Raw genomic sequence first — 16,417 nt, 5'->3', positions numbered from 1 at the left:
TACTCAGATGTTCTTGATGCAGAAAAGAGAGAAGCTTGAATAGAAAGAAGGGATGATTTCATTTTCATCAAAAAGCTTTTTCTTGTACCATTGTTTTTGTTCTCCTGTGTCTTGCACGATATATGAGAGAATAGGTGAACAACAAAAGTGTTTGTAAAGAGATCCGTAACATCAGCGTCTATTCAAAAGTTGATCTTTCTCAATAGAAAGTTCTCAACTGTTAAATCTCCTTTCCATCACGGCCGGCTTCATCGTTTACAAAAATGCACTACTGCTTGTAAAAACTGAGAATGTACATGCTGTCCCTTTTGTTTTGCCATGGTGTTACAAATAATTGAGCTTCCATGGAATTATGGAGATGACGCGCGCATCAACCATTAAAAGGTAGGGGCTCCAGCTTCTGCTTGTGAAGCCTACCTTTCCCAATTGGGACAGTTCCACTTCCACCCACATGGGCGCGCGCACCCCTTACCACAGAACTGGCATATACTCGTCCGGCCGGCCTCTTTTCAACATTTTATCAAACACATTGTATGTCACGCCCCGAATTTTAAATACAATTAAAATCCGAAACATGAATTATACAACTTAATAGAATAAACGTCCTGAATTTTTTTCTCACAACAACCACACTTCACACCTCTTAATAATACATCTCACAATTTACAAAGCTGTAAACTGAAACAAAAACTCTAACCCGCACGATCTCCGCCTTGATCTTCCTGACCTGTAGGATTTCCCGCTACACCATTTGAATTTAATAGTGCACCGGGAATTGGCAACAACACAAAACCCGGTAAGCTTTAAAGAAATCTTTAAAGCTCGTATGAGTAAACAAGAAAGAACTGTTGATTTTAAATTACAATTCTTATAACTCGACAACACAACCAACAATCTCAACATCCACGACGCAAACGTCAAACCAATTCAATATCACCACTTTGGTCCTATCTCACAACACTATCACCACTTTGGTCCCATCCCATAACACGTTAGAGCTCTAACTGCCTCGTTACCTCTGACACCTTGGCCTAGGGTCAAGCAACGGCAAAAATACTTCGGTTAACACTATAACCGTCGCGCTTTGGACATCCCCGTCCTCAGCACCATATACTTCGGTTAATAATAAACCGTCGCACCTTGGACATCCCCGTCCTCAGTACACAACTTCGGTTAATAATAAACCGTCGCACCTTGGACATCCCCGTCCTCAGTACACAACTTCGGTTAATAATAAACCGTCGCACCTTGGACATCCCCGTCCTCAGTACACAAACACTCCGGTTATCCTTAACCGTCGAACTTCGGACACCTCGTCCTCAGAATCCTACTTTCTCCAACTCTATACATCCTCCAATGTAAATCTTGAATATTAACAAGAACTCATCAATCATGTTCATCACATAAAAATATGGTAAGTCACATGTCAATTCATAATAATTTAATCATCCCAATTCCACACTCTTCAATGTCACACCATTCACATATAATCACGTAAATATATATATACGTAATTATCCGCTCAGGGATAATCACTAATACCAACTATAGTTCACATGCAATAAAACTGAGAAATTCATTTGTATAGTAAAAATCATTTTACTTACCCATGGACCGTAGTTGATCAAGTCCATATGATTTTAAAACAAATATTTATTCCATAAATATTTTCACGCAATTACGACAAAATAAGGTAATTAAATTTATTCGGTTCGTAATATGAACCACGTGAGGTTTACTCACCTCTAATCCAGCTGCGTCTTCTAAAAAGCCAAATACATCAATCCGAATCGTCCACCAAATCAATCCGTCGATAACCTAATCCAATAATGATCTTAACTTAGCCAACAACTCATAAATGTAATTAAACGACGATCCAACGGTCAGATCTGAATATAATGATGATCCAACGGTCGGATCTGAATTTAATGATGATCCAACGGTCGGATCCTCACGGATCGCCCTTAGGATCATCCTCCAAAATTATCACGAAGATCCAACGGTCAGATCTTCCTGAATCGCCCTTACTAACATCTCCACAAAATTATATGAAAATCCGACGGTCGGATTCTCACGAATCGCCTTCCGAATAACTATTTCTCAATTATACGAAGATCCAACGGTCGGATCTTCGCCCGTGACCTCACAAAGTCATCGGGACAGTCATACGATCAACATACTAAAATTTGAAGTAAAACCGATGGTCTGATCTTCACAGATCGTAAACCGAAGATAAAACGTAAAAAACCGTAAATAGTAACGTAAAAACGTAAATCCACTATTTATCAACTTTTTCTAACATGACCATGTTATATATCAAAACGCTCGTAAGGATGCGTAGATCATCACCTAGATAATAAAAACTCAAAATATGGTCGAATACGCCGCCACAAGCGGCGGTCAGTGGGCGGTCAACGGCGGTCAACGCGGCGGTCAACCACCTCCGATGCAAAAGTCGTCAACTACAAACTTGTTCAAAATGACGAGTTGATCCACTTTCATAACTAGCATGAAGTCTGAAAACGAAAGGAAGTGGTCGGAAATTACCTAGAACAGTCGAGGTGGCCGGAAAATTTCCAGAATCCGGCGAAATTTGCAGAATCCGGCAAGGCTTGATTTCGACGTCAAAACTTCAATTTCAGGCTTCGATTCCTTCTAGAGAGTTGTTAAGAAACTCAAGACGAACGCATTGGTTCAAGAATCACAGAAAAATATGGTCTGTAGCTCGAGATATACCGATCGAAAGCTTCGGTGGTCGGAAAATTTGCAGAATTTTGCAGAATCCGGCGAGGGCTCCGATCGACGTAAAAACTTCAATTTCAGGCCTCGATGCCTTCTAGAGAGTTGTTAACAACATCAAGGGGAACCCACTGGAAAAAGAATCAATCAAAACGATGCACTACAGCTCGAGATATACCGATCGAAGCTTCGGTTTTTCGATTTGATCGGGTCTGGCTTCCAGCCGCCACCACGAGTAGCGCCGCCGTGCAAGGCCACTTCTGGGAGCTTCAGGACGTTGAGGCGAAGCTATAGGAAGTGTTCTGGTCTTGATTGGTGGCCGGTGGAGTGAGAGAGAGTTTGGAGAAGTTTTGCTCTGTTTTGGGTGGTTTCGGACGTGAGAGAGAGAGAATTCGTTTCTTAGCTTAATTGATTCGTTCTTCCACTCATGCATAATCATGTTAAAGCACCGGCCTTCAAATTATGCAATTGTCCACTAACCTTAAATCACGGAACCGGTGTTTGCCACCAAATTGTTTGATTAAAAAAAACTAGGTTATTACAATCTACCCTCCTTAAAGAAATTTCGTCCCGAAATTTAAGCGCAAGTTAATTGCTCTCGATTACAGTTAACCTAACCATCGAATCTCCATCTTTCCCAAAACTGTAGTAATCTACAAAACCACAGCCCTTTGTATAAAAATACATTCCTATGGCCACTAAATCCTTTCATCACAAACGTAAACTCACACAACGAGAATTCACAAATGAAATCCTCATCCCCACTTAAGTCATCAACATGACATTCCTTCACCGCATCATTTCTCAAAATTACAACACAACAATTGCCTCAAGCAACCCACACTCAAATCACCACGTGGCATTGCACATATAGCTGTTTTCACACAGATCGTCATCCTGTACTGGCATACAAGCACAGTAAACACTCCCACAAAGCGTTTCGCTTCTCAATTAGCATCACTCAAAACAAATCATTCTCAAAAGCACGCCAATAAAACATGTCACCCAGTGATGATGACTTGGGCTTGCTCAATCCTTGGGCTAAGCATTAGGGCTGGCCAATTGGGCCGAAGAAACCGAACCATTCACATTTCGAACCGGCCCGAAACAAGTTGGGTTTAACATTTGGGCCTACCATTCGGCCGAACAATTGGGCTTACTATTTGGGCCTACCAATCGGCCCACCAACTTTCAGCTCGACTACGGTATGAAATTGTACATACCGTATATACGTATGCATACCGTACAGACCGTATATATGTATGTATACCGTACAACTGTATATACGTATGCATACCGTACAGACCATATATACGTATGCATACCGTACAAACCGTATATGCGTCCGTATATCAAGCATATACGGGATCCAAAAATATTTGTAGGAGGTAAGGTTCGAACTCCAGACCCCCTAAACCAATGCTTCTCTCCCAACCACTGAAGCAAGAGCTGCTTTCATTAATAGAAGCACACGCGTTATATTTATTATGTCCTAAGCGAACATAAATAAAATATATCAGGAGGCAAGTCTCGAACTCCCGACCCTTTAAACCAATGCCTCGCTCCCAACCACTGGAGCACAAGTTGTGCTTAATAAAATGTGTACAAATTTTATACTTATTATGTCATAAACGAACATAATAAAAATAAACGAGAGGCGAGGTTCGAACCTCAGACCTCTTGTACACGAACTTTACACTCAACCACTCGAGCACGGCTGCTCACGTTATTATTCATACCAATCCTTTTATTTAAACCAACTGTTTCAACTGTTTCAACAATTCGGCCCAAAACATCCAAGACTGTTGCAGAAACCCAGCCCAACGTATCCAAAACTGTTTCTGAACTCGGCCCATCAGGCCTCCACCCACAGCTACAGTGATGCCTTGATCCGAGACAGGCCCAAGTACGGCCCACTTGTGTCACGGCTTATCCCTTCCGTGATTTACGGCAGTCAAATCTGCTTTCGGCTACAGCTGTCTGCCACAGCGCCTCGAGATTCCCTCGGTCCCCTTACACGCTCAACACGCGCCAACAGCTTTTCCGGGTTTCGGGGCGACTTTAATCCAACGCGTGGATTCAAATTCTGAGATCGTTCATCCAACGGTGGAGATCTGCTCACCTTGTTCTATAAATAGGTGCATTCTGGAGACGCGACTGTTCACTCCAAAGGAAAAGAAATTTTCTTCCGAGCTCAAGCCTTTCTCTCTCAACTCTTCAGCCTTTCTCTTCTCAAATCCCCAGGTTTTTTCACTCTCAAATCTTCAATCCTTCTCTCTCAGATCTTTTCTTCCATTTGAAGATTCGATCTCTTCTTTCCTCTGAACTTTCAGATCTCCAATACCCCTTCATCGACCTTAATCCTTCTAAGGTCAATCTCCCACAAACACTCAACAACTTCGTTCTTCAATTTACACTTCCTCTCAACTCATCACCATGGAACCACGAACTCTGCAACTAATGGAGCTACAAACCCAGCAACAAATCGAGGATGGAGGAAACAACCAAGCAGCCGGGAGTAGTGCCAACACAGATTTCTGGCGAAGCCGTGCCAGGTGGGTTCCTACTCCAGATCAAATAAGGATCCTCAGGGATCTTTACTACGACAAGGGAGTTAAGACCCCAACTACAGAGCAGATTCACGAGATCTGTCTCCAGCTGCAACAGTATGGACAGGTTGAGGGCAAGAACATTTATTTTTGGTTCCAGAATGTCAGGGCTCGAGAGAAGCAGATGAAGAGGTGCAATCAGGCTGCTCAAGTGCCCATGGGAACTAGTTCTCCTGGTACTGGTGGATCCATTGATCTCAATTTTGGGTCCACTGGTTCTACTGGTGCTGGTGGATCCATCGACATCAATTTTGGGCCAGCTGGTGGATCCATTGACATCAATTTTGGGTCCACTAGTTCTACTGATGATGGTAGATCCATTGATCTCAACTTTGGTTCCACCTATTCTACTGGTAATGAAGGATTTCTTGATTTAAATTTTGTTTCATATTCTTCCTCACACTTCAACACTAATACCAGTACAACTCTTTTGGCACAACAGGAGGACAAACATCCCTGCAACAACGAGGAGGAGATCACCAGGAGGTTGAAACTCTTCCTCTGTTCCCCGTGCACGGCGAGGACGTCTTTGGTAACCCGAAGACTACTTCTGAGGAAGGTAGCGCATTTGGTTACTATTCTGGTGGCTCAGGCGGTTACAACAGTGGCTCTAACGTTTCTCTTGAGCTCAGCCTCAACCCATCCGGAGCTACCAATTAGGCTTAGTATAGCGTAGTTCCAATTTCCTTTTTGTAATATTAAATCAATAAGATGGTGTGCATGTATGTCGTTTCTTCTTTTTGTTAAACCAACAACAACACCAAGGATCAACCTTGGTCACCCAATACTATTTTCAAAACCATTGACAACTCTGCTGCACACATCAATCATAATGATTTATCACAAACAATCAATTAAGTTGCACAGAGGTCAAGCTAGTATCCTCTGAGTCAAACCAAACACAATAATTTCGTCGCTAGAATTAGGGATTAATAAAGCTAAACACTTCCTGAGTTAACTAGGAAAACTCACATCCTTAGAGTTACTCGTGCTAGTCATATAAAATCTCAACCATTCCCTCTAAAACATGCTCCATCAAACTTACCATAATTCAACCCTAAGATTTCACGATTCATACATCGAATCAACTCCATACCGCATAGTAATTCACTTGAACCACTATGGATACCCAATCATGTCACTATCATCAATACCCAAAATTGTATTTAACCATTTCACCTAAAATCCATAACCATAGAAACACACTCTCGTCCAAGATCATTAACAAAGAGTTGATTCTAATTCTCCCCATTATCTATCAACTAAAAATCAAACTCTATTTCAAAACTTTAAGTGTCCCGTCTACATAAACTTAAAACACAAAACAACCTCAAATATATAGTCGTTCGTCTCAATCACTCAAACACGAGATCAAACTCCTTTCTCACAACTTAAACCCTGCTCATCAACTTACAAACACATGGAAGAATTAACCACAATAATTCATTCCCAAACCGCAATACTACCCACCACTCCACATGAGTCAAGAATCAAATCAAAAACATCTGTATATCCAACCTAATAAGGCAAAAATTCCATCAATTCATACTCGTATCCACACTAGGTACGTGCATAGGCCAACATCATGCCTTCAACCAAACACCTCAACATCCAAAAGAACCTCACTTCCATAAAACAATCACCCTAACTCAATAGAGTTAAATCCGAAGGTTTCCATCCCTTAAAGATTATAACTCGCGGTAACTGAACTTATTCAAATACGAACCTACAAGACAACTCTGTAGTTCTAAGTACTACTCCTTCGAATATTCAACACCTAAGAAATATAGTATGCTTGGCTAATACACGTATAACACTTAAAACACAGTATAAGTCAAATACAAGTCCATATTAACCAAGTCAATACTACAGGGAAGGTGTTAACGTTCCTAAAACGACTTAGCGGCCTAAACAACTTCCAACACTCACACATACCCAATGACTTAGCCAATACCGAAGAGCGCACGATGGGGATCCGCTGCAGACGGGCCATCACTCGGAAGGTATTGACACGTCACCAAATATGTACCTTACGCTCTGATACCAAACTGTCACGCCCCGAATTTTAAATACAATTAAAATCCGAAACATGAATTATACAACTTAATAGAATAAACGTCCTGAATTTTTTTCTCACAACAACCACACTTCACACCTCTTAATAATACATCTCACAATTTACAAAGCTGTAAACTGAAACAAAAACTCTAACCCGCACGATCTCCGCCTTGATCTTCCTGACCTGTAGGATTTCCCGCTACACCATTTGAATTTAATAGTGCACCGGGAATTGGCAACAACACAAAACCCGGTAAGCTTTAAAGAAATCTTTAAAGCTCGTATGAGTAAACAAGAAAGAACTGTTGATTTTAAATTACAATTCTTATAACTCGACAACACAACCAACAATCTCAACATCCACGACGCAAACGTCAAACCAATTCAATATCACCACTTTGGTCCTATCTCACAACACTATCACCACTTTGGTCCCATCCCATAACACGTTAGAGCTCTAACTGCCTCGTTACCTCTGACACCTTGGCCTAGGGTCAAGCAACGGCAAAAATACTTCGGTTAACACTATAACCGTCGCGCTTTGGACATCCCCGTCCTCAGCACCATATACTTCGGTTAATAATAAACCGTCGCACCTTGGACATCCCCGTCCTCAGTACACAACTTCGGTTAATAATAAACCGTCGCACCTTGGACATCCCCGTCCTCAGTACACAACTTCGGTTAATAATAAACCGTCGCACCTTGGACATCCCCGTCCTCAGTACACAAACACTCCGGTTATCCTTAACCGTCGAACTTCGGACACCTCGTCCTCAGAATCCTACTTTCTCCAACTCTATACATCCTCCAATGTAAATCTTGAATATTAACAAGAACTCATCAATCATGTTCATCACATAAAAATATGGTAAGTCACATGTCAATTCATAATAATTTAATCATCCCAATTCCACACTCTTCAATGTCACACCATTCACATATAATCACGTAAATATATATATACGTAATTATCCGCTCAGGGATAATCACTAATACCAACTATAGTTCACATGCAATAAAACTGAGAAATTCATTTGTATAGTAAAAATCATTTTACTTACCCATGGACCGTAGTTGATCAAGTCCATATGATTTTAAAACAAATATTTATTCCATAAATATTTTCACGCAATTACGACAAAATAAGGTAATTAAATTTATTCGGTTCGTAATATGAACCACGTGAGGTTTACTCACCTCTAATCCAGCTGCGTCTTCTAAAAAGCCAAATACATCAATCCGAATCGTCCACCAAATCAATCCGTCGATAACCTAATCCAATAATGATCTTAACTTAGCCAACAACTCATAAATGTAATTAAACGACGATCCAACGGTCAGATCTGAATATAATGATGATCCAACGGTCGGATCTGAATTTAATGATGATCCAACGGTCGGATCCTCACGGATCGCCCTTAGGATCATCCTCCAAAATTATCACGAAGATCCAACGGTCAGATCTTCCTGAATCGCCCTTACTAACATCTCCACAAAATTATATGAAAATCCGACGGTCGGATTCTCACGAATCGCCTTCCGAATAACTATTTCTCAATTATACGAAGATCCAACGGTCGGATCTTCGCCCGTGACCTCACAAAGTCATCGGGACAGTCATACGATCAACATACTAAAATTTGAAGTAAAACCGATGGTCTGATCTTCACAGATCGTAAACCGAAGATAAAACGTAAAAAACCGTAAATAGTAACGTAAAAACGTAAATCCACTATTTATCAACTTTTTCTAACATGACCATGTTATATATCAAAACGCTCGTAAGGATGCGTAGATCATCACCTAGATAATAAAAACTCAAAATATGGTCGAATACGCCGCCACAAGCGGCGGTCAGTGGGCGGTCAACGGCGGTCAACGCGGCGGTCAACCACCTCCGATGCAAAAGTCGTCAACTACAAACTTGTTCAAAATGACGAGTTGATCCACTTTCATAACTAGCATGAAGTCTGAAAACGAAAGGAAGTGGTCGGAAATTACCTAGAACAGTCGAGGTGGCCGGAAAATTTCCAGAATCCGGCGAAATTTGCAGAATCCGGCAAGGCTTGATTTCGACGTCAAAACTTCAATTTCAGGCTTCGATTCCTTCTAGAGAGTTGTTAAGAAACTCAAGACGAACGCATTGGTTCAAGAATCACAGAAAAATATGGTCTGTAGCTCGAGATATACCGATCGAAAGCTTCGGTGGTCGGAAAATTTGCAGAATTTTGCAGAATCCGGCGAGGGCTCCGATCGACGTAAAAACTTCAATTTCAGGCCTCGATGCCTTCTAGAGAGTTGTTAACAACATCAAGGGGAACCCACTGGAAAAAGAATCAATCAAAACGATGCACTACAGCTCGAGATATACCGATCGAAGCTTCGGTTTTTCGATTTGATCGGGTCTGGCTTCCAGCCGCCACCACGAGTAGCGCCGCCGTGCAAGGCCACTTCTGGGAGCTTCAGGACGTTGAGGCGAAGCTATAGGAAGTGTTCTGGTCTTGATTGGTGGCCGGTGGAGTGAGAGAGAGTTTGGAGAAGTTTTGCTCTGTTTTGGGTGGTTTCGGACGTGAGAGAGAGAGAATTCGTTTCTTAGCTTAATTGATTCGTTCTTCCACTCATGCATAATCATGTTAAAGCACCGGCCTTCAAATTATGCAATTGTCCACTAACCTTAAATCACGGAACCGGTGTTTGCCACCAAATTGTTTGATTAAAAAAAACTAGGTTATTACATTGTAGCTAGGCACCCCACCTATTTCAAATCGGCCCCTATTGCTGGAGCCTAATGCCATCAAATTTCTTCACCATTTTCTCCCAGTATGAAAACACATGTGAATTTCGTGACACTGTGGGCTGCTAATACATGCATAGATTGTAGACCATTCCAGACTGTTAATTTCACATGCGTTGTTTCACAGCTCAGCGTGGGCTCGATGAAACTGCTTTCCTTATCGTCTTAGGGGACCCATGTTTGCCAATCAAAACTCCCACTCCATATTCCAGCCCTAGTCGATCTTCATGCATATATGGACGTGCACGTGCCTTTTGAGGACATATAATCGGTTCCGCTGGTGCAGCGCATTATCTCAGGCCCCCAACTCCCAAGCTAACCTTCAATGCTTAATATCTTATATATGGTGAATTAGCTTGAACTTGATGGCGATTATTTAGTATCATCATTTGTCGGTGTTTAACATGATACCGCATTTGTCTTGTCAATGGAGGGCATTAGATCGAGAGGAGTAAAGGGTCGGCCGTCGGCACTGTCTTTAGAGAATTTCGTTATCGGATAATAAATGGGTGTTTGATTAATTTCTGGTTAGAGATGGGCTGAGAGGGGGACATATTGCGGTATGAGATGTTGCTACAACTTGTGGGGCATTTACGTTAGGTCCTTACTTTGTCTTCAACAATTTTCCATGATCGATCTCAGATCTTTAATTAGAAACATAAGACATTTTGCTCATATGGGGGCGCATAAATGCGAATGCGAAAAATTAGACCGGCCTCTAAGACCACATAGATATCAAGCTGGCTGGCTACTTTTTTCGGATGACTGATATATATGTATCTAGCCCTGATAAGTTCTAATCATGCATTAGCATCTTGAAAGTTGAAACAATGAGATTATTAGATTGTTGGCTTATCTAGTTAAGGACTGTTCCTAAATACAAAAAACATGAGCTCTAACACTATAATATAATAATCAATGTCGAATAAACCTTAAATTTGACGTGAACCTAAGTCTTTATCATTTAATTTCTTCCTCTCTCTAACCATGAAACCATACACAATTAATTCGCAGTGGTAATCATACAACACATCTGTAAATCACATTAATAAAAATCTATTAAGTGATAGTCTCTTTGATAAAAAATTTTGAATACAGATTCATCCACGACTCTATTTGAAAAAGATTTTCAAATAAAGACTTAATTATAATTTTTAAATAAACGGTTGGTATGATAACAGTTGTATCGAATTTTTTAAATTATAAATACCTACAAATCCCAATAATTTCGAGATTTTCTTCACCAATCACATCACCAGTTCACCACATAAAAACATGACAAATACTTAGGTGGGGTTTCCCCACCACGTGGCCTTACGGTCATTCAATCAGAAGCAAGTAAATTTTCCATCTTTTCCGAAATTGCCCCTGCTCCCTAAAGTACAATACTCAAAACACTCCCCTACTGGGCAGTGATTGGTCATCCCCACCACGTATTCCGTGCGGGTGCCCTACGCAAGATTCTCTCTAAAAACATAGTCATATACACCTAGGCAGCCAGTCTTTTGCCTCCTCCAGTCCTCCCCATATCACACTCCCCTATAAAACAAACCCACCACCTCTTCTGGCGCACCAGCCTAGCTCATTTATTCTAATTCATAAATAACCTACTCACTCTCTTCACTCTGCTCACCTTCACTCCGCTCACCTTCACTCCTCTTCCTCACTCAGATCTCCACCACCCAAAACGATGCGTTTCACTCTCCTCCCTCTCCTCCTCCTCCTCCTCCTTCTCTCATACTCCGCAGCCGCACGTAAACCAAGCTCCCACAACGCCACCACCTCCTCCCACCTCGTCCGTACGTCATGCCAACACGCCAGCTACCCCAACCTCTGCCTCCACACGCTCTCCGCCTCCCCGGCCCAGACCCCTCGCGACCTGGCCCAGGCTGCCGTCGGCGTCTCCCTCTCACGCGCCCGTAAAGTCTCCGCCTTCCTCTCCCAGCTCTCCCATTCCTCCTCCTCCTCCTCCACCCCGAAGCGGCAGCGCGTGGCGGTCGGCGACTGCGTGGAGCAGGTCTCGGACTCCGTCGACGAGCTGAGCCGCACGCTGGAGGAGCTCCACCACCTGCACGAGGAGACGTTCCGGTGGCAGATGAGCAACGCCCAGACGTGGGTCAGCGCCGCCCTCACGAACGACGACACGTGTCTCGACGGGTTCCAGGAGGTCGACGGCAAGGTGAAGGCGGACGTCAAGAAGAAGATTACCAATGCTGCTAGGGTTACCAGTAACGCGCTCTACATGATCAACCGGCTCGACGAGAGCCGCGGACGGCCCAGATCTTAGCCTTGACGACGATGATGGACGCTGCTTGCTTGATGTACTTGATATCTAGCCGTTATGGCCTGTAATGTCTTGTTCTAGTAACTGTAGTTTTTACTATTTACTATTAGTGTGTTCTACAAGTTGTATGATATTATCATCTTATCTAAGTCGTATAATAATAGTATAATGCTACGTGACTGTGTGGATCCATCAGAAATGACATGTTTCTCATTTGAAACTAATCATCGATCATGTCCCTATTGCAAAGACTTTGCAATAGTACGTGTTTTAATTTTCTGTGACTAGAGATACTTAGAATCAAAGGTGGAAAACAAAATGATCAACTGAAAAACTGAAAGCGAAAACTAATGAAGTGTCATCGTATGAACTTTACGCAATCAACAACTCATGTAACAGTTTTTCAAATTACGACAAAATTTCAAGGATAACATTTGACTATTAGAGCAAGGTAAAAGATTTCGAACTATACATTAACAGTGCAAAATCAAATACCACAGTGAGATAAATTGAAGTGGAACTCAGGATTGCTCCTACTCATTTAGTGGCAAAATGTATACAAACACTGTAACCAAAAAAAAAAAATGTATACAAACACATGCCTCACTCGCCTTTTACCCGATCATTTTTGCAACTTTTCTTTGGGCCTAGATATGTGGATAAAGAAATTCTTCAGATTTTTGTTCTTAAATAAAATTCTATCATTCCCTGAAGCATACACATTAAAATAGTTTTTTATTTTGGAATTTTGACCATTTACTCTAATTTTAAGGATTTTTTCCCCCTTACACCACCCACTTATTTTTTTCCTCATTTACCCATAAAGACTCTAATAAGGTATTCCCTAATACTCAATTAAGTTTTTAATTTATTTTTTAGACTATTTTGCTCTCACCCTTTTGTTATATATATATATATATATATATATATATATATATATATATAGAGAGAGAGAGAGAGAGAGAGAGAGATAAGCCATAAGAGACTTCGCCGGAGTTCGGTAACCGGCCACCAGAATCCGATCAATGGCAGCAGCCCACCGGACTTCTCTAAAAACTTAGCCGGAGGTCCACAAAGAAGTCGTCAGAGATCTCATAGGTCATCAGAGATGTTTATTGTCCCTCCAATAAACCTTTATTGCCCCTAATAAAGGTTTATGAAACCTCGTCGGAAGCCCCCAAAGAGGTCCAAAGAGATCTCATAGGAGGCTGGAGAAGTTTATTAATTGCCTCCCCCAATGAACCTTTATTGCCCCCCAGTAAATATTTTGGTTGTCGGAATGATAACTAATCTCCCTAAAATTAAACAAATAAAACTTTGATTAAAGAAAAAAAAACGAGGAGATTACATCAATTCAAAACATTTATTGCCCCCAATAATTTTTTTTCTTTTCTATTCTTATGGGTCTTCTGCCCCCATTTTACCAAAAAAAAAAAAACAGAGAGAGAGAGGGTAGGCATTTAGTTACAGCTGAAGGACATGGTTTGTTTTTTTTTTTTGGATACAACTGAAGGACATGCAATTCACCAGCTCAGAAACCCATTCAACATCCAGAGCACCCGAAGCATAATTCGTCAGCATAAAAAAACTCATCAAGGCTCATTTGAGCGACTGGCAACATGGCTTTTTCTGCATCCCCGGCTGCCATTTCTTTGAGCAACTCATCAAGTCTCTAGCTTTGCCTATAAAATCTTGCAAAATCTCTCTCTCTCTCTCAATTTACGAAAAAACTCAACTTCATTATACATATTTGATGTGATATAATTGATTCTTTGGTAAGTTCAAAACATCAATATCTACAATCATCAATGATGAAATTGAACTAAAATCCTAAATTGGGAGCACCTAGCTCGTTAAAGCCAAAAAATTTCAATAATAAGAAATCTAAAATTTGAAGTGAATAGAATTTAAACAATACTCAGGTATCCTTCCTCACCAACCCAATGGAATTCAATGGTGAATTTACAGTGCGAACAAAACTCAAGGCGGAATGGTGCGGAAGATGAAAATGAGAAACTTGCTTTGTGGCCTCACACCATGAAGCCCAGAAGCGAAGCACAACTGGTGCGCCACTCTAAACCAACCCAGAAGTGAAGCATAATTGTCGGCGTGCTGCAACAATCACCCGATGGTCTCACCGTTGGACCGCCGAGAAGAAAAAATGGAGAAGGAACACAAGGCCATCAGAGTCGTCGTCAGCGCTTGAGTATGGGAGTGGTGCATGATGCCGGCTTGCTCGATCTCGCCGTCATCTTCTTTCCCGTCGACCAGCGACAACGCCGACGAGGATGATCGGCGGGGACCCGGGGACCGAGAATATGGCCGAGAGCGTGAGAGAGAGAGGAAGATGCGAGGAGAGAGTGACTGTAATTTATTGGGAAAACGTCCGTTTACCCAAATTTGAGCTACACTAACCCCACTTACCCAAACATCTTACGAGATTGCCCACTTACTCAATAAATTACATATCTTTTGCCTTAATACCCAATTAAGTATATTTTTATTATTTTTTGTTTATTTTTAGGACAATTTTTTCCTTTTCATGTTTGTCACTTAGAGAGAGAAGTTATCGGAGACTTCACCGGATTCCGGTGACCGGAGATCGGAGTCCAGCGACCGTCCGCCTGAATCCGGTGACCGGTAACGGGAGTCCGGCAACCGGCCATCGGAATCAAGTGACCTGTGACCGGAGTCCAGCAACCGGCCGTCGGAATTTGGTAATCGGAGTCCGGTTTTATTGCCCCCCAATAAAAAAGTTTACCCCAATAAAAAGTTTATTACTTCCAATAAAATAAATTTAACCAAAACAAAATCCTCTATACTCCATATACCAAATCTACAACTAACCATGTACCAAAAAAATAAAAAATCTACAACTAACTCCAACACTATTCATATATTCCCAACAAAAAAAAAAACAACACTATCAACTAGGATGCTGGCCTACCTATAGTCAATCAAACACTAATTGATTAAAAAAACCATTTTCCCTGACAAACTCAATCAATCTATCCTCCAATACGAAACCCAGAGAGCTCGGTTTCCATGAATCACCAGCTCAATTAATAATCCTTCATTCATAATGACGATGAGGCTTCATAATGTACATACGTAATTATATATAAAGCAAAGCATCAAGGATTTGCTCACAATCAAATATTTTGATGGCGACGCACTGCTCGGTTTCGGTGTTCTTGGCGAACTTGACCTTGGTACCCTCCCTGAGAGTCTTGCCCAGCTCGTACTTCCCGACCCAGTTCCTCATCCTTGGCGACTTAGCAGTACTCATCCTCAATCGATGATCAAGATCACAACGTTCAAATTTTCCAACTGCGTTCGAGCTCTGGTAGGTCAAGCTGAGATCTTTATTCTACTGGGTCGGTATTTCAGCATGATTTGGGTTCTTGGGAGGAGACGCAAGTAGAGATCCGGCCGTCTGAGGTCGTGGTCTGAGTCGCCGGAGGTCTGGGTCGAGCGTGGGAGATCAGTGGCAAAGAGAGAGGATGCGACGTCGTCGGCGGCCAAGATAGGGAAGAGAGAGTGACACGGTTGGAATTTTTTAATTGAGTTTTGTCCAAAACAGTCTTTTTACTTTTAAACTGGATAAGTGGATCTCTTACCGGAGTAAGTGAGTTCATGTTAATTCAAATTTAGATATTTGGTCAATGACCCAAGTTTTTTTTTTTTTTTTGAATTGATGACCCAAATTTAGGATCGTGTATAATATAGAAGGATAAAACCGTCATTTTACACTTAATGAGGTGAGTGAGAATCCTAATATATTGGTGGGGTAAGTGGGAGTGTTTAGGGTCAGGGTCCCTTTTTTTTTTTTTTTGTTTAATAGGAGTAAAATGGTGTTTTGGGCCACAAAAATGGGGCGAAAATTTAAACGACCCTAAGAAAAACCTATTAAACGTTTCAAAAAGAGAA

The 16,417-nt window shown here is 41.5% G+C and overlaps 1 protein-coding gene and 1 long non-coding RNA gene across 3 annotated transcripts; one reads left to right on the top strand and one right to left on the bottom strand.

The window, feature by feature from the left end:
* Positions 1-537: 537 nt before the first annotated feature.
* LOC133714435 (uncharacterized) lies at positions 538-9,868 on the bottom strand. 2 transcript variants are annotated; one of them, XR_009848667.1, is made up of 4 exons: positions 9,411-9,868; positions 8,607-8,681; positions 1,744-1,818; positions 538-742 (listed from the first exon to the last, which is right to left on the bottom strand). It is a non-coding gene; the product is annotated as an uncharacterized LOC133714435 (long non-coding RNA). The 2 variants fall into 2 exon arrangements; XR_009848668.1 differs by lacking the exons at positions 8,607-8,681; positions 9,411-9,868 and adding an exon at positions 2,548-3,005.
* Positions 9,869-11,787: 1,919 nt separating this feature from the next.
* On the top strand, positions 11,788-12,661 carry LOC133727139 (pectinesterase inhibitor 3). Its single transcript, XM_062154764.1, has one exon. The coding sequence runs from the start codon at positions 11,894-11,896 to the stop codon at positions 12,488-12,490; it is 597 nt and encodes a 198-aa protein (XP_062010748.1). The 5' UTR covers positions 11,788-11,893; the 3' UTR covers positions 12,491-12,661.
* Positions 12,662-16,417: the final 3,756 nt, after the last annotated feature.

This window comes from Rosa rugosa, chromosome 1, assembly GCF_958449725.1.
Source record: "Rosa rugosa chromosome 1, drRosRugo1.1, whole genome shotgun sequence".
Taxonomy (NCBI): domain Eukaryota; kingdom Viridiplantae; phylum Streptophyta; class Magnoliopsida; order Rosales; family Rosaceae; genus Rosa; species Rosa rugosa.
This window is presented reverse-complemented; position numbering and strand designations above follow the sequence as displayed.